At 42.1% G+C, this 21989-nt stretch overlaps 1 protein-coding gene across 3 annotated transcripts in view; it reads left to right on the forward strand.

Moving 5' to 3' along the window:
• LOC126335001 (exostosin-3-like) overlaps positions 1–21989 on the forward strand; it is a 269093-nt gene that overhangs the window by 157332 nt on the left and 89772 nt on the right. For all 3 annotated transcript variants that reach the window (XR_007564797.1, XM_049997825.1, XM_049997827.1), the window contains exon 6: positions 5106–5236. Coding sequence is in view for 2 of the 3 variants with exons in the window: in XM_049997825.1 (XP_049853782.1) it covers positions 5106–5236 (131 nt within the window). In the remaining variant the exon portion in view is untranslated. The remainder of the gene's footprint in view (positions 1–5105; positions 5237–21989) is intronic.

Consider the following 21989-nt stretch of genomic DNA (forward strand, 5'->3'; position numbering starts at 1 on the left):
TTACAAAACCTGTCGCTTCCTACAGTGCTGAAATACGTTCAGTGACGAAATTGGTAGTCGTTTTTCCCCAAAGCGCAATTACTCCACTCATAGTAACAAGAGCACGTAATAAAAGGGAATAACTAGTTATACTTTCATTTTTCAATCCGCAGGTGATTAAATATTTCAGTCTTTTTTTTCCACCCGCCACAATAGTTCTGTAAATAGTGACAAGTGTCGTCTGCTGCCAACATGGAAGTCCGAACTACAGACTTCCAGTGTCACCCGAAAACCTGCCTCCACAATCCTTATCCAATCGGCGTTGGACTTGAGTTGAAGCTATGACAGCAGGAAAAAGTGGCACTAGTGGGATTTCGTTTAACGAGGATCTCATTTTGCAGGGAAATGACCCACACACTGCGACCACTGGACTACTCTCTGAGACCAAGATGAAATTAGGCATGCAGGTTCTAGCAATGCGACTGCAACAAACTGCCGCAGACTCGAAATCAACAAGTGTAAAGTCCAGTAAATCCAGTGTATATCGCACTGCCTGCCGTAATATCATTTCCATTAACAGTCTCTGTTTATTGAATTACTCGACTGTAATGAATGATTCTAAAATAACAGTGATGCAGCACTATACATCACGAAATGTTCTTCATGTCTGAATTAACTGGATTTCCGCTGAAATTCCATGCACTGAACCAGTCACTTACCAACAAAGACAGTTCACTAATTCCGTATCTTCTTTTATCTACCATCATGATCGTTGTTCTATATAGTTTTTTATTATTTTTTTATTATTGAAGCTTTCACCAGCAGCATTGGTAAGACACAGAGAAATGTGTGGTTGCATTAATTAGCCCTAAATACGTCGACAATGTTCTACACCTGATAAAGGTCATCACTGACAATAGTATACATTTTTCTACCACACATTTGTACAAATTTAATTTAACTGTAACCACAAAGAGTCTTATCACGTCTACTACAAAACTGTGGTAACAAATTGTGGTTAAGTCCCTCTAATGTCAACCAGAAAGACAGTGCGCTAACGTCTCCCGTGTGGTGTGTTATACTTACGGCTCCTAGCTGGCTTGGCTACTTTCTTGAAACACGGCCTCCGGCACTCGATTTGATAGCGACCACCGTCGCTAATGGCCATGCCACACAAACATATAGCCTGCGTTCAGTGCCACTTTGTGGCTGTTTTGCAGGTTAACTGGGCACAACGTGCAGCATGTAATATGATGCATTATGCTTTCACCAAAACATAATTATAAATGATGTAGAGTGAGAGTCAGACTTCACGTTTGAGATAAACCCACATAAACAGTCTCGGATGTTCCAGAAATGTGACTTTCCCGTCATCGTCTGGGAACATTTCTATTTCGAAAAGACTTCATGTCCATTCTTCGTGCTTTCTACTTGGCGAAAGCTTAGCGCCAAAGATCACGTCAACGAAATAATTTACAGCCGTTCTTCTTGTCTGTTCTACCAACATTAGCCCAAATAAATACATAGCACAAATACATAATCACGTTACGATCCAAAACATCCCTGTCTTGGTTCACAAACATTTCAAACACATTTTCAGATTATCCACATCATTACATTAAACGTAGCAACTTTGTAAGTGCATAAATACATGTGATAAAATTTTAATAAATTCCCATTCGTTACATTTTGCAAAATTCTGTTACAGTGTCATCTGGTATTACATAAGTCGTTCTTGCACGTGTCGTTACTTGGCGATAAACAAAAATGGCGGTTATGTGGTTTGGCCACTAGATAGTGCGCCTTCTTCATTCATAAGACGCCTTGTTTTCTTCTGCGGTATACGGAAGGTACAGTAGTGTACTCGAGGCATTGTAGGGTAAGCCTATCCGCGATACATTACAGGTGCCTGATACAGAAAATGATTTAGGGAACAAGGCAGTGTTATGCGATGGCACAGAGAGAATTTTAGTGTGTTGGGAAAGGTTTTCTAGGTTGTGCTGCTCCGATAGTAATGTAAGAATTGAAGACAAATAAGAGGGAGTGTAGTGACTGAAGAGACGACAGAGCGAACATAGAGTGTGATAATCCAGCGCTTATTGCTATGTAGTCATGATAGTTGTTTGAAGACATGTGATATGGCAGAAAAAAAGCATACGTCGTAAACGTATCATACCCAAGTTTTTATCAAAAGTTCCAGGCTGTGTGAGCTTTCGCACGGAAGTCCTTGGAGAATGGTATCACCATAATCAAGTTCTCGGAGTATCAGTATTTCAACGAGCTCCTTTTTAAGCTTGAAGGGCTTCTTTTCTTTATTTTCTGCAGTGAATGAAGCGACGTATTAGAAAACTAGGATAAGAATGAAAATGGGCCTGTAGTCGGAAGGCTGCTTGGCAGATTCCTTCTTGGTTAATGGTTTCATGAGTTCCTGCCTCCTGGCTGTTGGGAAGATTCTGAAGGGTAGTATGTGGTTAAAAATATCTGTCAGTTTGAACGGTAGGAGACCAAGAAGAAACCTGATCATTTCCATTGTTATAAAATCGTGCCCAGCAGCAGTTGAATGAATTCGCGGAATTGACTCCATGACCACGTAAACGCTTGCTAGCTGCATAAAAAATCTTCTGTTTGTATCACCCACTGATACTTCAAGGGAATCGGGGATTTGCGCCCGTCGGTGTTGGTAAAGTAGAGATATCGGCTTGGCGATATAACTTTACCACCTGTAATAACATGAAATTTGATTTGTATTCTGTATCTGATATTCTGGAGCAAGTTATTATAGAAACCTTATCTTTGGTGGTAGCTTTATAAGAAAACTGGTGCCTGATACTCTTCTGTTTAATTTCATTTACTTTAGTAAAAGCCAGGAATGATAATAATAGGCTGCTGTTAACTTTCATTTACTTCTGAAACTGCAAGATACCAACCGCCCACAGTCCGTTATTAAACAGTTCATTTTACTTACCGCGAAATGAAATAAAGTTTCCTTTCGTAATAACTGCACTCAGAAATATTATTGGACTTAAAAAATTAAAAAATGAGGGAATATTTTAGTGAATGTAACATATAAATATTAATAATACAAAACATGGCTTTTGAAATAAAGGCTTCCGTATTTAATTTCTTCACTCTTGATGAATGAATTTTATTTTTTCTTATCGAGCTCGGTACCGCAGCGATTAACGCAGTCGACTCGCATTCGGGAGGATGAGGGTTCAAACCAACGTCCGGGTTTCCAGATTTAGGTTTTTCGTGATTTCCCTAGATCACTCCAGGCAAATGTCTCTAACAGTCTCCAAGTCCACGGGACGTTAAACCCAATCTTCCTTACTTCCATCAATTTTTTTTCTTTTTATCTTAAATGAAGGATAAGCTTCAAGTAACATAGTCGTAATACGTAATTTATTTTTTATGCTTTAATGCATATAGAGTTTACACACGTAAATCAAACTCAGCGACGAAGACACAGTCCCATCCAAGACCTAATGGAAAGAGACCAAAAGGACAAGATAACGAGAGAACAAGATGACAAGAGAGTTTTAACATTCATAAATATCGTTTTATGGTATTCTAACAGAGTTATCTCAGCACAATTTTATCTCAATACTAGTTACAAGGTTCATGTATCGCTGCAGTTCACAGATGTTGGTACGAATAAAATTCGCTTTAGCATACTAGACGCCGTCATTTAGTAATTATTTCTCGTGATATGGAAGAAATTTTGTTATGTCTCGCTGTGACATAAGACGAAATACGCATCTGAACCCTCAATAAGAATCAGAGTTTCAGCTGCCGATTTGAGCTTGCTTATTCCTAGACTTAGTTGATTTTTCCGCAGGATAGCAGGTCTATGAGAGTTCTCAGTTAGCGTGTGAGCATATATGAGCTTTGAATTCCTCACAGATTAACTAACTCGGTTGCGTAATTACTTGTAAATGAGATGATTGTCAGAGGTCTGGTGTCTTTTAAGTGTGTAGTGCGCTGCCTCTGTGACACTCATAACGTGTTTGATGTCGTCTGTGAGCCATGGTGCTGGTTTTCTGCTTACTCTGTTTATCGAACAAGTTACTGAAGAACGTAGTGATGTTAGCTACTTCAATATTAATGTCGAAGTTATTTCCTACCGTTGTATGCCAAAAAAATATCATAGACGTCAACCCTAAGCTCAGACATATTTATTCACTAAGAAGTCTAAAAGTTGCCACTTGGAATTTACTATTTAGGAATTGAAACGAGTAAGCCATGAATGTTTAATCATAAGCGCAGAATCCAGGTGCAGGAATCTGATCAGTGTAAGTTACTCTGTTTGGAGATTTGATTGCGCATGTGTCAACACATATATCAGTGTCTGCTTTATTGTGCATAGGCCCAAGTGAAATCAGTGTAAGGTTTGAGCAGGAAACTATACCCATGCATTTTTGGCACAGAAGGACTGTTGTTTAGAGAATTTATTTTGACATCTTCAGTTACATTTACGTGTTCATACAAAGATTAAAGGCTTGAGAGTACAGATTCAATGCAAAAAAGCTGTCCTATTCCAGGTGAATTATGTATTAAACATATGAGATAATCTCGATTATCATGCAATGGAGCTTTATATCCTAGTTTCTGCACGTAGGCACACTCTTGGGGGACGAATTTGCTCGTACATATGCTTCCACACCGCCTCCTCGTCTGTTACATCTGTCGTGTCTCAGAGAAATGAAACGATGCAAGTTTAAAGACATGGAAGGGATACTCTGCTTCAGCCATGTCTCTGACGTAAAACCGAGGTCCTGAAATATGCACCGTCCTTGGTAATCATACAGACTACTAAGAAACATATCCCTCCTTTTTTAATGACCCGGGAGACATCAGAAATAATGGTGACTTCAATCTAATTTTTGTCTTTGGAAGAAAACGTCATCTCCGTTGGTCTCACTGCGTATTTCTTTCAGCTGTCTTACTGTAGCTGTTCTTTCTGTGTGTGGTTGAACTTCTATCGAGCTAGCTTACGTGGCAGTAGGTCCATCATGTGAAAGTTTATGTCTTCGCTCCTTTTTGCACCCCAGTTGGTATAATAATACTACTGATAATAACCACAAATAACTGGAAAGCTGAAGAAATGAATGTACATTTTTTAACAGGATCTGGCGCTGACTTCCGTCCTATTGGCAATGGAGTAGGAGGTGTAGGAAAAGAATTCTCTGCAAACTTAGGTGGAAATGTACCAAGAGAACAGTTTACTGTTTTGATGCTGACTTATGAAAAGGAACAGGTAAGAACATAAGAATTGTTTTTGTGTGTGTGTGACTCATATGTATTAAACTGCTTTTGCCACAATTTTTTGGAATTTACCATTACCTATAAAGATCACTTGTACAACTGGGGTAATTATTTCCTGAATAAATACATACATTCAGAAATAGTGTGTGTATAAATATTTGGTATCAGTTCATGTGACATCAAAACATATTAATCTCATTGAATCATAATAGTAAACTATAATCCCTCTGCATCTCTCACTAGGTAAAACTACAACTAATGATTACATGAAACAATATACTTATATGTGGAATACAAAACCATTGGAAATTGCAAAGTGGTTTAGTACTGTCGTACAATGTGCAATTTATCCTAGGGATTGAAAATCCATGAAGTCAAGACTGGACATGAAATCTTCTATATTTGGAGGGACTCATTAATATAGAGAAGAGGCACTCAAAACAATATTTGCATAAGAAACTTCCATTGAAATGAATAAATATAAAAGTATTGGCATCTCAAAGGCGTTATGCTGTTACAACTTAGTGACTCATACAATCAGTATTTACATCATTTCGTAACAGAGATCATCATACACAAGGTCTGTTCGGGAAGTAAGGTCCTATATGTCGTGAAATGGAAACCACAGTGAAAATCTGATAAAGCTTTGCATATATGTGTAGTATAGTGTCTCTAATATGTTAGTCGTACGCGTCACGTCGCCGTTTTCAGTTCTGAGAGCCCAGTGGGCACGTAAAGTTGCCTAGAAAATAACATCTCCCGTCAAGTATGTGTGCCTGTGAAAGCTTTCGCCTGATTTCGTGCAGCCCATAGAACGTAACTGTCACTCATTTCCTTCTTCATGACATTTCACCCCCACTTACTACATGGGCAGTGAAGACGCTCTTCCAATGTTTACGATGTGAAGTCTTTCATCATCCACTGTACAGCCCGGACTTGGCTTCCTCTGATTTTCGTTTCTGCTTACGGAATCGCCGGCTATGAAGACAACATTTTGGTACAGACAACAAGCCGCAGATCAGAATAAAGAATTCGGAGAAAGAAGAGACAGCTACCTTCTGTGATGAGGGTTCTGGAACGTTGGTACAATGCCACAACATATGTCTCAGTTGGAGCGGCGACTATATGGAGAAGTAGCTGAAAGCTGTGGCTAACTGTTGCAAGTAAAACATATTTGATTTTGACTGTGGTTTCCATTTCGCGATCAATGGGGCCTCATTTTCCACATGGCTGTCATATGTGTTTATCCATGGTACATGTGAATATCCTATGCACCCTTTCTGTGGCTCTGCACTCACTCCTGACTTGCCTTCCCCTCCGTCTCACACCTCACCCATCTCCTGCCCCTTGGTGTACCCCCCGACGCCCCTTTCTTTTCATCCCATTGTAACATTCACGAAAAAGAACATTCGGAATCTACATACTATAGAGATATGTTGCCAGCACTGTAGCGAAAAGCGGACTCACCGCCACTAGGTCTTCGCATGTTGCTTAAGGCGTATACTGCTAGGTGGCCATACCTGCTGGCTAAATAATTTGCATGAACTCTGGATGTACTGATACCCAAGAAGAAGATGTAAAAGCAATTGAAACTAAATAATTGATGTTCATACAGCTCTTCTTATAGTTAAAACAACAGGAAATAACAGTAGTAACGAGCATGATTGGAATCTGCTGAGGTTATATAAACCAGGCGATGAAACCCTCTACCCCCAGCTTGTTGCCGCTCCTTTACCGTTGTGTCCCGCCCTCTCTCCATCTCCATACCCTCCACCTTCTTTCCCAACACAACTACCAGCACCTACCCCTCCCAGATGAGCTTTCCCTGGTATCTACCCCTCCTATAAGCTCTAACCTGACCTTCCTACCTTCTACTCCTTGGGGCTCCCTCTCCCCGCCTTTCCCTTCCCATAAGTGTTTTTCCTCCCTGCTCCATCCCCTCCGTATCCTATGCTCCCCTTCTGTGTCTCTGCACTTCCTCCTGACTTGCCTCCCTCTCCATCTCCCACCTCGCCTGTCTCCTGCCCCTTAGTGTGACCTCCCCCCCCCCCCGATCCCCCTTTCTTTTCTTCCCAACTCCTCCATCCCCTCCCCCACTGCACCTTCCTCTCCCCTCTTTTACCCTCCTCTCAGGCCTCCTCTCCCTCGGCAGGTCCATCCTAGCAGTCGTTATTCTTCATCGTGTATGCTGCGTCTGCTACAATGTTTTTTTTAAGTATCTTTGCTTTGGAGTGTTTTTATACTGTGGCCACCTTTTAACTTGTGCATGTGACTTCAGTGTACTTTATGTGCTCCACGAAGCGACAGCTGTATTTTATACCTCTATTCGACTTTTTTAACTATCCCAAAACGAACGACTCCGTGTCAGTGTGTATTTTAACCCCCATTTTTGGAGTCACCCAGCCATGGAGAACATACTGACCACAATTTCCAGTCTGCAATGCGACATTACTCTTGTTCTCACTTAAACAAAATGTTCTTTCTCGCTATTTCCTGAACAGGATCAGGAACAACAACTATAAATAAAAGTTTTAAGGTTTATTAACTGGTATATTCAACAAAAGTTGACATGCTCCTGAAACACAATGATAATCATAACGTCCCTATCAGAAACAGCACTATTAGCAGTTAAAAGGCGATCTCTGCAGGAAGTTCCAGGTAAAATGGTCGATCGCTCTGACTTGTAATCGCCAAAGTTAACTGCTCGCCTTAAAAGTGGAAAACATATTGCTACTCGTCACGTGGTTTTGTCAGCATTGTGGGCGGCACACAGGCAGTTACTTCCGTGAAAAGAAAGTGATCCAGGACGCTGAACAGTCCTCATGAGTTCACTTCCTATTTTTATCGAAAACTTGTTTGGTAGCTGTCCAGCTGTGACGACATCCGAGTCACAGCGTACGCATTTGACTGAAGCAGACAGAGAGATATCTCGCTGCAAAGTGTGTGTTCGTACTGCCTCAGTAGCCGTATTTATGAATGGGGGCAGCGGACCGCCGAAAAAAACATTTGCTATCAACCGCTCTTCGCACAGGTAGCACCATCTAAATTGCCTCTGTTTGGGAGACGTATTAATTAACAACTCTGTCGTTCATCAATTCACAACCTTATTAATTGTTATACAAAAGAGTGGAGTTTGCTCTAGTTACTGAAAAAGTTTCAGCTCCACGGCATTTAAATTTTGTCTGCTATAATTTTTAGAACTCAACTGACAACATAACTGCCGCTTTTAGATTTCTTGTAGTAATTATTCTTTAAATAAAAGTCTTGAAATTTGGTACAGAAGTATTATTTCATCGGTGTAATCGAGTGCTGTAATTAGAGCTTTCAATAACAAATACAAATGAAACTTAATCTTTTATGAATAGGGACTTTTCCATTCCAAATTTAGTTTTCAGTAATAAACTTGAAAACTAATAGAGATAGCTTAATGGATTTTCGTAGTTAAGATTTTTATATAAGACTGGAGCTACATACGAATTTTCATCTGTCTGAGTCTAGTAGATTATTGACCGCCTTCAATTTTTCATAAAAACGCCAATTTTGTCTAAATTGGGTTTACAATCGTATCTTTTGATTGTGACGTACAACTTCATATTCCAAAGACTTTGCAGCTTTCTAGCTTCATTATTTGCGCCTTTTATTTTCTTCTTATAATAACGCCTTTAGCAAAACACATTCATTATATCATTCTGAGACTTGGCAGCGTTATCATCAGTATATTGAAGCATAAACTGACATAGTTCGGAAAAGATATTTCACATTTCACTTCCACTCTTAGATTATGGCGCAATCTTTTGTACACTGTGCACAGGTACGTTGTGATGAAATGGCGTTGATAGTAGTAAACAGGGGCAAGACCTGGTGCAGGCACTCGCCTCTGTATCTCTCGCAATGAAACAACGCTTGTTTCGCCACAAATTCTCAAATTTTGCGCGTGTTTCTTTTTAAGAGCTCTAAGCTCGCATTCTGCAATTGTAAATTCAGGGTGCAGGCGTCCGCAAGTTGTGGCGTCCGAGGCCATCCTCGGTTCATACAGGCAGCTGGTGGAGATGGTGAAGGCTGCTAGCCTCATACATGGGGTGCAAGCAAAGATCACAATTTGCAGTGTTGTTTCCAGAGTTGATCAGGATCCTTTTGTTTCGATCTGAGTGAAGGGTCTCAACCAAGCGATTCGTCGATTCTGTTACAGTCTTTGGTGCAGATGTCTAGACCTGCTTTATCGACTGGGAATTTGTAAGGCTGCCCTTGATGCGTCAGGCGTGCTACCCGAGTACAGAGTGCATGTGGACTGCACATGAGAGTCTTTTTGGCTAGGTGACAGTCTGAGGTACTCTGATGAACATTTGCCAGTCGATATGCAGTAAGGGGAGTCAAACGGCGTTAAGAATAATGACACTTCGACTGTCACAACTTTATTAGTAAAATGTCAAAGTACTCATAACAAAATTTCCGAATTTGCTGACCTCCAGGAAGTTCTCGTGCTCAAAATATTCTCGGGACTGAAAGCTTGCCAAAACCCGAGGTGCAAAGCTCTGAGATATTTAGCGACTCATGGAACGTATATCGGCAAGACAGATCAGAGGCCATAGAAGGGCGAGTGTTACTTGCAACTGACAAAAATATTGTCTCTATTTAGGTCTAACTTGAGTGTGACAGTGCAGTTATCTCTTGCCTTGTAACAGGTTTAGGTGAAACTGAGTTAAATTTTCTATGTTTTTACAGTCCACCCGATTCCGTTGTGACAGTTCTAGAGTCACTCAAAGAAAGTCTACTGTCAGTAGCGTGTAAATACCCAGAGCGTGTAGTACTAGTTCGAGGCGGCATCTACCTACCGTGTATAAACTGGGATGGTTATGGATTCATTGCAGGGGATAAAGACAGACTGGTATGTGAAGAACTTTTGAAGACGTTTTCCGGAAACTGACTCACACAGCAGGTTCGGCAGCCCCTACGCCATGAAAATATCTTAGACCTTGTAGGTACAAATAGGCTGGACCTTATTGACAAAGTCAGGGTAGAAATGGGATTAACAATCATGATGTCATCATAGCAACTACGTTTAGGGAAGTTAATAACTCAGTTAAGAAGGCTAGGAGAGTGTTTGTGTTAGAAAAAGCAGATATGCACTTGTTATCATCTCACTTAGACGGTGAACTGACGTCACTCAATTCCATTAACATGGACGTAGGGGAATTATGGACAAAGTTTAAGCAGACTGTAAATTGTGGTCTGAAGAATTAGGTGCCTAGTAACTGAATTAAGGAAGGGAAAAACCAACCACGATATAATAACAAAATGCTGATGAAGCAGAGGCTGCTGCACTCGCAGTTCAAAACAGAACGCTCAAATGACGACAAGCAAAGGTTGGTAGAAATTGGTGCACCAGGGAAAATATATGTGCACGAAGCATACAACAACTACCACAGTCATACCTTAGCAAACAACCTGGAAGAGAACCCGAGATAATTCTAGACCTATGTGTAATTTCTAAGTGGGTCTAAGGCTTCCGTCCAGTAACTTGCTGACCAGTCTGTTGAGGCAGCTGCAAATAGCAAAACGAAAAACGAAGTTTTAAATTTCACGTTTAAGCAATCGTTCACACAAGAGAATTGTACAAACATACCGTCATTTGCCCACCGAACAGAGTTCCATAAGGACGACGTAATAATAAGCATCCCTGGAGTAGAGAAACAGCTGAAAGTCTTGAAAAGAAGTAAGTCACAAAGTCTGGGTGGAATCCCATTTCGAGTTTTCAGATAGTGCTTTACAACACGGGCCTCTTACATAGTGTGCATTTATCACGAATCTTTCAACCAGCACAAAGCCCCAAGCGATTGCAAAAAATCACAGGTGACACCTGGCTATAGAAAGGGCAAAACAACGACCCGCAAAATTACAGACTAGTGTCGGTAACATTTGTTTTCTGCACACTTCTTGCACAAATTTTCAGTTCGAATATAATAAATTTTCTTGAGACCCAGAATCTTATATCCACCGGTCAGTATGGTTTTAGAAAACATTGTTCGAGCGAAATTCTGCCTTTTCTCACGTGATATACTGTGAACTGTGGGGGCAACAGGCAGTTTCCATATTTTTAGATTTCCGGAAAGCGCTTGACACAGTGCCTCACTGCAAGCTGTAAAAGACTGTATGAACATATGGAACTGTAATTTCTAAGACTCTGCTGAAGCTCCTTATGCTGTCCGCGACCGCGGCGAGTTTCCCTCGTGGCCGAGCCATTGTCCTGGCCTTCTGAACCCAGTATGCGCCTGTGAGGTGCGCTTCCTGTGGCATCCGGCTGTTGTTGCATATTATGATGGCCATCCTCCAAGGAGCCATGATAGTGCTAGGATCGCGCCTATCGGGCGCGGACCCAATAGGGAACGCCTTGGGACGTCCGATACCTCAGAAGAGAGCCGCAACGGGCGCGGACCGAAGAGGAAGTGCCTAGAGACTGATACCACCGACAGAAATGGCCACAGCGGGCGCGGACGGCATAGGGAGCACCACACACCGCCCAGGCATAAATATGGGACGAGGTCAGCTCGCCAACCAGTCTCAGGGAACACCTGATGAAGACGCCGAGTTACGACGTCGAAATATCGTGTTGGGAAGACGCGGACCATCGGCGGTACACCCGATTTTACGAGATGTCACATGGAACTGGTTCACAGATACGTAAGTGTCTCCAAGATTTCTGAAGTGGCAGAAACCAGTATGTTGTCCACTATGGCGAGTGTTGATCAGAGACTATGATATCGTCAGGAGTGCCACACGTAAGTGTGATAAGACCGCGATTACTTTCTATATACATAGATGATCTGGTGGACTGGGTGAGCAGCAATTTGCGTTGTTTGCTGATGACGCTGTGGCGTACGGGAAGGTGTTGAAGATAAGTGACTGTCGGAGGATACAAGGAGACTTACAGAAAATTTTTAGTTGTTGTGATAAAAACCAGCTACCTCTAAATGCGGATGAACAGGGAAAACAAACGTTTAATGTTCGGTTACAGTATTACTAGCGTCCTGCTTCAAACATTTAAGTCGTTTCTGGCCGTGTGGTTGAAAAATGATATGAAATTGAATGAGCACGTGAATATTGTGATAGGGAAGACGAATGGTCTACTACGAATTATTGGGGGAATTCTAGGAAAGTGTGGTGCATCTGTAAAGGATACCGGATATATGACGGCACTGTGACCTACTCTTGAGTACTGCTCGAGTGTTTGGGATTCGTACAGGATCGGATTAAAGGAAGCCACTGAAGCAATTGAGAGGCGGACTGAAAGATTTGTTACTGGTAGCTTCGAAAAAGACGCAAGTGTTACGGACATTCTTCGGAAACTCAAATGGGAATCCCTTGAGCGAAGGCAACATTCTTTTCGAGGAACACTGTTGAGAAAAATAGGGAACTGTTATTTGAAGCTGACTGTGAAACGGTTCTAGTGCCTCCAACGTACATTATGCTTAAGGACCATTAAAATAAGATACTAAAAGTTAGAGCTAACAAGAAGGCATATAGACAGCTATTTCAGTCTCTTTCTCTCGCTCTATTTGCGAGTGGAACAGGAAAGTAAATGGCTATTAGTGGTAGACGCTACCCTCCGTCACCCACCGTGCGGTGGATTTCGCCGTATCTATGTAAATGCAGACACAGATGTTGATGATAAGGCGGATGAATTGGTGCGAGCGTTGCACACGGCGCAAGACAAGGCGATCCCGATATTTGTCACGAAGTCAAAACGGTTTAAAATTCCCTGGCGTCCCACCCTACTGTCCCTAAGCCACAGAGAAAGACAGGCGAGGAGATACTATCAAAGATCCTTAGGCGAAACAGAACGACAGAGAAGGCGGAGTTCCTATCCAGCATTCAAACAGCAATATGAAGAGCTACTACAGCAAACAAGGGTAACAAATTGGGAGGCGTATCTTAAGTACCAAATGGTATCACATGTTCGGGGTTTTCCATTCAAACTTGCAACAGACAAGGCTCGGTCACCCACTGTATTGTCTACACTGAGACGCCCCAACGGTACGACGACGACAGCCTGGGAGACATCAGTCAGAAGTTTGCTGCCAGACGATACAACGATGGAAGACACGGGGTACCATCAGAATCTTCGCTCTAAATTACTACAGCAGCATGTGAATAACGGTGTTGTGATTCCACTTGGCCAGGGGGAAGTGAGACTGGCAATAATGAAGCTGAAGGAGAAGAGAGCACCAGGACTTGACAGTATACTGGCAGAAGTGTTGCATCAGCTAGTGGACCAAATTGTGCCATATACAACAGTGTTATTAAACACGAATGTCTTTTGCAGGGTCAGATGCCCAGAATCTGGAAAATCTCGAATGTCAGTATACTAACAAAGGGTCAGACAAAGACCCAAGATAACCGAAATCTTACAGTCTGAATTATTGGGTAAATGCTCTATACGAAGAATAGGAGTAACGTCTGGGCCACCAGCTGATGGACCACAGACAGGCAGTGGGTAAGAGTACAGTTTCAGGAAAGGGAAATCCAACGAGGGTGCTATAAATCAAGCAATGAATATTGTAAACATCTTAGACGACAAGCATGTTACAGGCATAATAACTTATATACTCGAGGCCTTTTATAGTTTATGGCGTCCTGCTCTGTCAAAACGCATGCAGATGGAGTGTCTAAGATGTCAATATTACGAGATTACTGCATAGACAGGAAGCGGAAATTAGAAAGTCCTGGAAAGAAAATTATGAAAGACATCACCAAAGGTGGCTCACAAGGCTCTGTTTCTAGTCCAGAGTTCTGGATGTTGGTAGAGAGCCATTACTCAACCAACTTCAGAGTATAACAAACACTAGAGACTCCATAGCCTATGCAGACGACCTGCTAATTATTTATCTGCTAACACAAGGGTTAAATTAAAAGAAAACAGTAGGGCAGTTCTTGAATGACTAACTAACTAGTGCATAGAAAAGAAACTAACGACAGCAGCGCACGAAACAGTTTATATACTACTAAAAGTAATATTATCAAGAATGAGAAATCCCAGAATCAGCATGTGGAAAGAAAAGAAGTATATATTTACTATGGAATCAATATTGACTAAAAGCAGAACTTTCATATAAATGTAGAAATCGACTGTCAGAAAGACATAAAATCCTACATAAAAAGCAGCAATTAGCCTGAGAAGTTTCCACCTGCCACTAACTGCAGTAAGAAGGTACGAGTGTGCAATCTTATTCATTCATTTGAAGAATCTCCAGTAAATATAAGTCATCTTCTTCAAAAACACTTGTTCAACTGATTCTTGAATATGTATCATCAGTCTGGGACCCTGAGCAGACATGATTAATAGAAGCGGTAGAGAAGATCTAATAAAAAGCGACATGTTAACTCAAACAATCATTTAGTGCGCCAGTAGCAATAGCTGTTTGATTTGGTTGTACGTTTCTTGACAATCGTCCATACAACATCAGGCAAGAAGTTGGGAATCCCTACAAGTTTAAAATAAAATAAAACGGTACCTCATTAGCTATTTCAGCTTCTATCTGATTTTCTGGATTCAGTTGCTGAACATTTCTGTTAGTCATACAACAAGGTGAACTGTTAATTGAATTCCTGCAAGACGAGTACTAACGTTACATGACGCAGAGCCTTATCAATTTGACAAGTACGTTCTACCACCATGCAGCTAAAGCAGGGATCACAGAGACAGAGCAGTGTAATGTACATCAGATATGAAACTTATAAAAGTTAAAGATAAGGCAGACCTTGGGAGAAGTAATGAATCGGAAAAATGTATAAATGGAGGATGGAATGAGAATTTTAATTTTTTACTATGGTGATTGTAGTACTTTTAGAATTTGATTCCATAAATCCCAGTGTCCGCTTGCGAGATACTGTTTTTGCGTGTTTAGCTTCATTGCGCCACAGTCGCCGACTATGTTGGTGAAATGTGTCAATCATTCAAACTGTGTGATGCACAGTCATCTCAATTCATCTAGCGGATCACCCATTCGTGGAAATAGCTTTCCAAAATCAGCAATTTATTTCAGAGACAGATAGGTTTCGTGTAAAAGCAGACATTATGACTCTTAGGCTATAACATATCTCAGTCCCTCTTCAAAACTAAACCCATACTGTAAGAGGGGGTGATACTGTTAGACACTATGTTTTTAAGTCAGTGTTCTTTAACGTGTGAAACACTTCAGTGTGCCCGTCCACACTAAAAGAAGAGGACAAGGTTATGATTATGCATCAAGAGCCGCATACCAAACGGATGTAGTGTGCAGAGGTACATAGTATCTTAAACACACTGAAACAGATGAGATATATCAAAAATTCAAATTAATCAGCTTTGTCTACATGAGTGTGCTTCAGTACTTACTGTTACAAATGTAAAGTTCCTCTATATGCAGGGTATTTTGTGCTGAGGCAAAGGATGAGTGACTAAAAGTGAGAGACAACAGGCTATGTTGGGTGAAGCCAGCTCACTCGTCAACGTGTACATCTCTCCAGCCCCTCCGATGAAATGAAATGTCTATAATACACCGTTATGTTGCGCACTGCCCTGTGCTGAAAGGCACAAATTATGCTGAGAAGATAGCAGGTAACTTGGCTGGTGAGTTGACCTCTGAGCCAAGATTGACTGCGTTATGCATCGTGTAAAGTTTTGTTTCGGTACTGAGTTTCAGCCCAAATAGTTGTTTTCAGTCAACTTAAAAGAACTGCCATTTTGAGCCCTACACATGCTTTTAACCACTTCCTTGCAGGTTTTCTTTTATTCGAGTTCACGTTGATTTTTAACTGTAGTTCTTCTCTTTGCAATTACACTGAGGTAACAAAAATCGTGGAATATCTTCTAATATCGTGTCGAGCCTCACTCTATTCGTAGTAGTACAGCAGCTCGACGTGGCATGGACTCAACAACACGTTGGAATTCCCCGGCAGAATTACTGGGTCATGCTGCCTCTACAGCCGTCTATAACTGTGAAGATGTTGCCAGTGTAGGGTTATGTGCAGGAAGTGACCTCTCTATTATGCCAATAACTTTTCCATGGGATGCAAGTCGGGGATCCGGATGGCCGAATCATTCGTTCGAATTGTCCAGAATGTTCTTCAAACCGATTGCGAACCATTGTCGTTCGGTGTCACGACACATTACCATCCATAAAAACTCCATCGTTGTTTCAGATCGTGAAGTCGACGAATACCTGCAAACAATCTCGAAGTAACTGAAAATCATCAGGACCCAGTCCATTCCACGTAAACACAGCCCACACTAATATGTAGTCACCACCAGCTTGCACAGTGCCTTGTTGACAGCTTGGGTCGCTGGGTTCGTGGGGTCTGCCCGACACTCGAACCGTATCATCGGCTCTCAACAACTGAAATCGGGACTCATCCGATCAGGCCGTGGTTTTTCAGTCGTCTATGGCCCAACCGATACGGTCACATGCCTACAAGAGGCGCTGCAGGTGATGCCGTACTGTTTGCCAAAGACAATCGCATCTGTCATCTGTTACAATAGTCCATTAACTCCAAAATTCGCCGCACTCCCCTAACGTATACGTTCGTCCCACGTTTCACATTCATTTTCTGCTGTTATTTCACGCAGTGTTGCTAGTCTGTTATCACTGACAACTGTACGCAAACTCCACTGCCCTCGGTCGTTAAGTGAAGGTCGTGGGACACAGCGTTGTCCGTGGTGAGAGGCAATGCCTGAAATTTGGTATTCTCGTCACACTCTTACAATTGTTCAAATGGCTCTAAGCACTATGGGACTTAACATCTGAGGTCATCAGTCCCCTAGACTTAGAACTACTTAAACCTAACTAACCTAAGGACATCACACACATAAATGCCCCAGGCAGGATTCGAACCTACGACCGTAGCAGCAGCGCGGTTCCAGACTGAAGCGTCTAGAACCGGAACACTCTTCACACTGCTGATTTCAGAGTATCGAATTGTCTAAAGTTTTCCAAAATAGGACGTCCCATGCGTCTCGCTCCAATTAGCAATCCACGCACGAAGTCTGTTAATTCCCTGTAATTCCCGCCGTGCGGCGTGAATCACGTGGATAACATTTGCTCATGAATCACCTGAGCACAAATAACAGCTTCGCCAATGGACTGCTCTTTTGCACCTTGTGTACGCGATACTACCGCCATCAGTATAGGTGCATATCGCTGTCACATGACTTTTGTCACCTCAGTCTTGTTTATAAGAATGTACACTGACGGTCTTTAATGCTTCCAAAGTGATACCAATGTACCTCCTGCCTGCGGGTAAGTAGCAAAGTAAGCTTCCAGGGGCAGCACTTTCCACGGAGACGTCACGCTGCGTCGCGCTCCAGGACCCGCAGCCTAGTGGTCTTCTGTTGAAAGCGCGGCTGGACCTTCACGTCGTTTTCCAGGAGCGGTGGTCGTTTGCGGGAGTGCGCTGGCGCCCACTAGCCTTCGCGGCAGACAGTGATTTGCGTCCCGGAGGTGGCAGATGCGTCCGCGTTGTGGGCGCTGCGCTGAGCAGCACGACCCAACGTCAAGTAATAGTCCAGCTGTTCGACCTCGTGACGAGCTCATACGGCAGCAGTTAAGCATTGTCACTCCCTGCTGATTTAACAGTAGCGGCGTTGTTAGTGCGTCAGGCCGAATTATGTCTGGCTGCATTTACGGCCATGGGCAGGGGATGAGGGAGTCGCACGGAGAGTGACGTATCCAAGTGAAAAGAAAGTTTAATCATTTAATACCCATCACACGATGAAAATATCCCCAGCGTCTGATCGATATCAGGCTCCGGTTTCACGGTAGAACACTTTCCATTCCCGTCACTTGCATATTAGGGTACTAACTACTACTGCTGCTGCTACTACTGCTCCTACATCTACATCTACATGATTACTCTGTCATTCACAATAAAGTGTCTGTCAGAGGATTCAATGAACCACCGTCAAGCTGTCTCTCTACCGCTCCAGTGTCGAACGGCACCCGGAAAAACGAGCACTTAAATTTCCTGGACGGGCCCTGATTTCTCTTATTTTATAGTGATGATCATTTCTCCCTATGTAGGTGGATGCCAACAGAACGTTTTCGCAATCGGAGAATAAAACTGGTGATTAAAACTTCATGAGAACAGCAGTACTTCAGTATAGGGTGGACAACCGTGGTGTAAGCAGTCTTTTTAGTAGACCTTTTGCAGCTTCTAAGTGTTCTGCCAATGAATCGCAGACTTTCTTTTGCTCTACCCACAAAGTTATCTATGTGATCGTTCCAGTTTAGGTTATTTCTAATTGTAATCCCTAAGTATTTACTTGAATTTACAGCCTTCAGATTTGTATGACTTACCGCGTATTCGGAATTTAGTGGATTTCCTTTAGTGCTCGTGCGAATAACTTCACACTTTTCCTCATTTAGAATCAATTGCCACTTTTCGCACCATACAAAATCTTATCTAAATCATTTTGAAATTCGTTTTCGTCATTTGATGACTTTACAAGACGGTAGATGACAGCAAACAGTCTAAGACGATTACTAAGATTGTCTCCTATATAGTTAATATAGATGAGGAACAATACAGGGCCTATAACACTCCCTTGGGGAACGCTGGATACTACTTCTGATTTACTCACTGGCTTTCTGTCTATTATTACGAACTGTGTCCCTTCTGACAGGAAATCACAGTCGCACACCTGACGCGATATTCCATAGGCACGCAGCGTCGAAAGCCTTCTGGAAATCTAAAAATATGGAATGAATTTGACATGCCTGTCGATAGTACTCATTACTTCATGAGTGTAAAGAGCAAGTTGTGTTTCGCAAGAACGATATTTTCTGAATTCATGCTATGTGTCGATAAATCGTTTTCTTCGAGGTACTTCATAATGTTCGAATACAGTATATGTTCCAAAACCCTACTGCTAATGGACGTTAGTGATATAGGCTTGTAATTCAACGGATTACTCCTACTTCCGTTTTTGGTATTGGTGTGACTTGAGCAATTTTCCATTCCTTAGGTACGGATCTTTCTGTGAGCGAGCAGTTGCACATAATTGATAAATGTGGAGCTATTTTATCAGCATTCTGTGAGAGGAACCTGACTCGTCTACAGTCGGGACCAGAAGCCTTGCCTTTATTAAGTGATTTAAGCTGCTTTGCGACACCGAGGATATCTACATGACTACTCTGCAATTCACATTTATGTGCTTGGCAGAGGGTTCATCGAACCACAATCATACTATCTCTCTACTATTCCACTCCCGAACAGCGAGCGGGAAAAACGAACACCTAAACCTTTCTGTTCGAGCTCTGATTTCTCTTATTTTATTTTGATGATCATTCCTACCTATGTAGGTTGGGCTCAACAAAATATTTTCGCATTCGGAAGAGAAAGTTGGTGACTGAAATTTCGTAAAAAGCTCTCGCCGCGACGAAAAACGTCTATGCTGTAATGACTTCCATCCCAACTCGTGTATCATATCTGCCACACTCTCTCCCCTATAACGCGATAATACAAAACGAGCTGCACTTCTTTGCACCCTCTCGATGTCCTCCGTCAATCCCACCTGGTAAGGATCCCACACCGCGCAGCAATATTCTAACAGAGGACGAACGAGTGTAGTGTAAGCTGTCTCTTTAGTGGACTTGTTGCATCTTCTAAGTGTCCTGCCAATGAAACGCAACCTTTGGCTCGCCTTCCCGACAATATTATCTATGTAGTCCTTCCAACTGAAGTTGTTCGTAATTTTAACACCCAGGTACTTAGTTGAATTGACAGCCTTGAGAATTGTACTATTTATCGAGTAATCGAATTCCAACGGATTTCTTTTGGAACTCATGTGGATCATCTCACACTTTTCGTTATTTAGCGTCAACTGCCACCTGACACACCATACAGCAATCTTTTCTAAATCGCTTTGCAGCTGATACTGGTCTTCGGATGACCTTACTAGACGGTAAATTACAGCATCATCTGCGAACAACCTAAGAGAACTGCTCAGATTGTCACCCAGGTCATTTATATAGATCAGGAACAGTAGAGGTCCCAGGACGCTTCCCTGGGGAACACCTGATATCACTTCAGTTTTACTCGATGATTTGCCGTCTATTACTACGAACTGCGACCTTCCTGACAGGAAATCACTACTTCTATGCTTCTCATCTTGGCAGTTGTTTTTGATTGTAATTCAGGAATATTTACTTCGTCTTCTTTGGTGAAGGAGTTTCGGTAAACGTTGTCTAATATGTCTGCTTTAGTAGCACTGTCATCAGTGACTTCACTGTTGTTATCGCGCAGTGAAGATATTGATTGCGTCTTGCCACTGGTGTGTTTTACGTCTGATCAGACTCTCTTTGGGTTTTCTGCCAGATTTCGAGACAGAGTTGCGCTATGTAAATTACTAAAAGCGTCTCGCATTGAAGTACGCGCTATAGTTCGAACTTCGGTAAAACTTTGCCCGTATTGGGAATTTTTGCGTTCTTTTCGATTTGGCATGCTTTTTTAGCTGATTCTGCAACAGCGATCTGACCCGTTTTGTGTTCCATGGGGCAGCAGTGCCATCACTTAGTAATTAATGTGGTATATATCTCTCAATTTCTGTCAATACTATCTCTCCGATTTCATTCCACAACTTTTATACGCTTAGATGACCAGATCGGAAGAAGTGAAGACTGTCTTTTAAAACGGCGTTAAGAGCATTTTTACCAGCTTTTTAAAATACATATACTTTGCGTTTCTTTTTGATGGTTGTAGATGTCACGGCATTCAGCCTAGCAGCAATTGCCTTGTGGTCGCTAATCTCTGTATTCGTCACGATACTGACTATTTGTCCAGGATTATTTGTTGCTAAGAGGTCACGTATGCTTTCGCAACTATTTACGCTTCGAGTGGGCTCATGAATTAATTGTTCAAAATAATTTTCTGAAAAAGTATTCAGTAGAATTTCGGATTACATTTCACGCCTGCCGTCGGCATTAAACGTATAATTTTTCTTGCATATCGAGGGTGGATTGAAGTCACCGCTGACTATAACTGTATGACTGGGGTTCCTATTTGAAATGGCACTCAAGATTTCCTTGAACTTTTCAGCAACTATATCTTCTGAATCGGTTGGGGGGGGGGGGGAGGGGGATCAGTAAAACGATCCAATTAATGATTTAGTCCGACTGTCTAGTATAACTTCAACACATACTATTTCCAAGGAACCACCTACTTCAATTTCACAACAAGGAAAACTACTTCAGACACCAATAAAATCTCCACCACCAACTGTATTTTATCTATCCTTTCTCAACACTGTTAGATTGTTTGAAAAAATTTCGTCTGAACTTATTTCCGGCTGTAGCCAGCTTTCTGTACCTGTAACTATTTGAGCTTCAGTGCTTTCTATTAGGGCTTTTAGCTCTGGTTCCTTCCCAACACAGCTACGACAATTTATAATTGCACTACCGATCGTTTCTACAGCTAACTCACTGCGTTTTACCTGCGCACTTTTAGACGGACGCCCTTTCGGGGGTTCCCTGAGACCCTCTAACCTAAGAAACCGCCCAGTCCCTTCCACACAGTACCCGCTACTCATGTAGCCGCTTCTTGTGTGTAGATGACTCCTGACCTTTTAAGCAGAACCTGGAGACCCACCACCCGATGGTGCAAGTCAAGGAATCTGCAGGCAACACGGTCACAGAACCACTTGAGCTTCTGAGTTAGACCCTCCAATCGGCTCTGCACCAAAGAATTACAGTCCGTTCTATCGGCGATGCTGCAGA

Source organism: Schistocerca gregaria, chromosome 2 (genome assembly GCF_023897955.1).
Source record: "Schistocerca gregaria isolate iqSchGreg1 chromosome 2, iqSchGreg1.2, whole genome shotgun sequence".
NCBI lineage: Eukaryota > Metazoa > Arthropoda > Insecta > Orthoptera > Acrididae > Schistocerca > Schistocerca gregaria.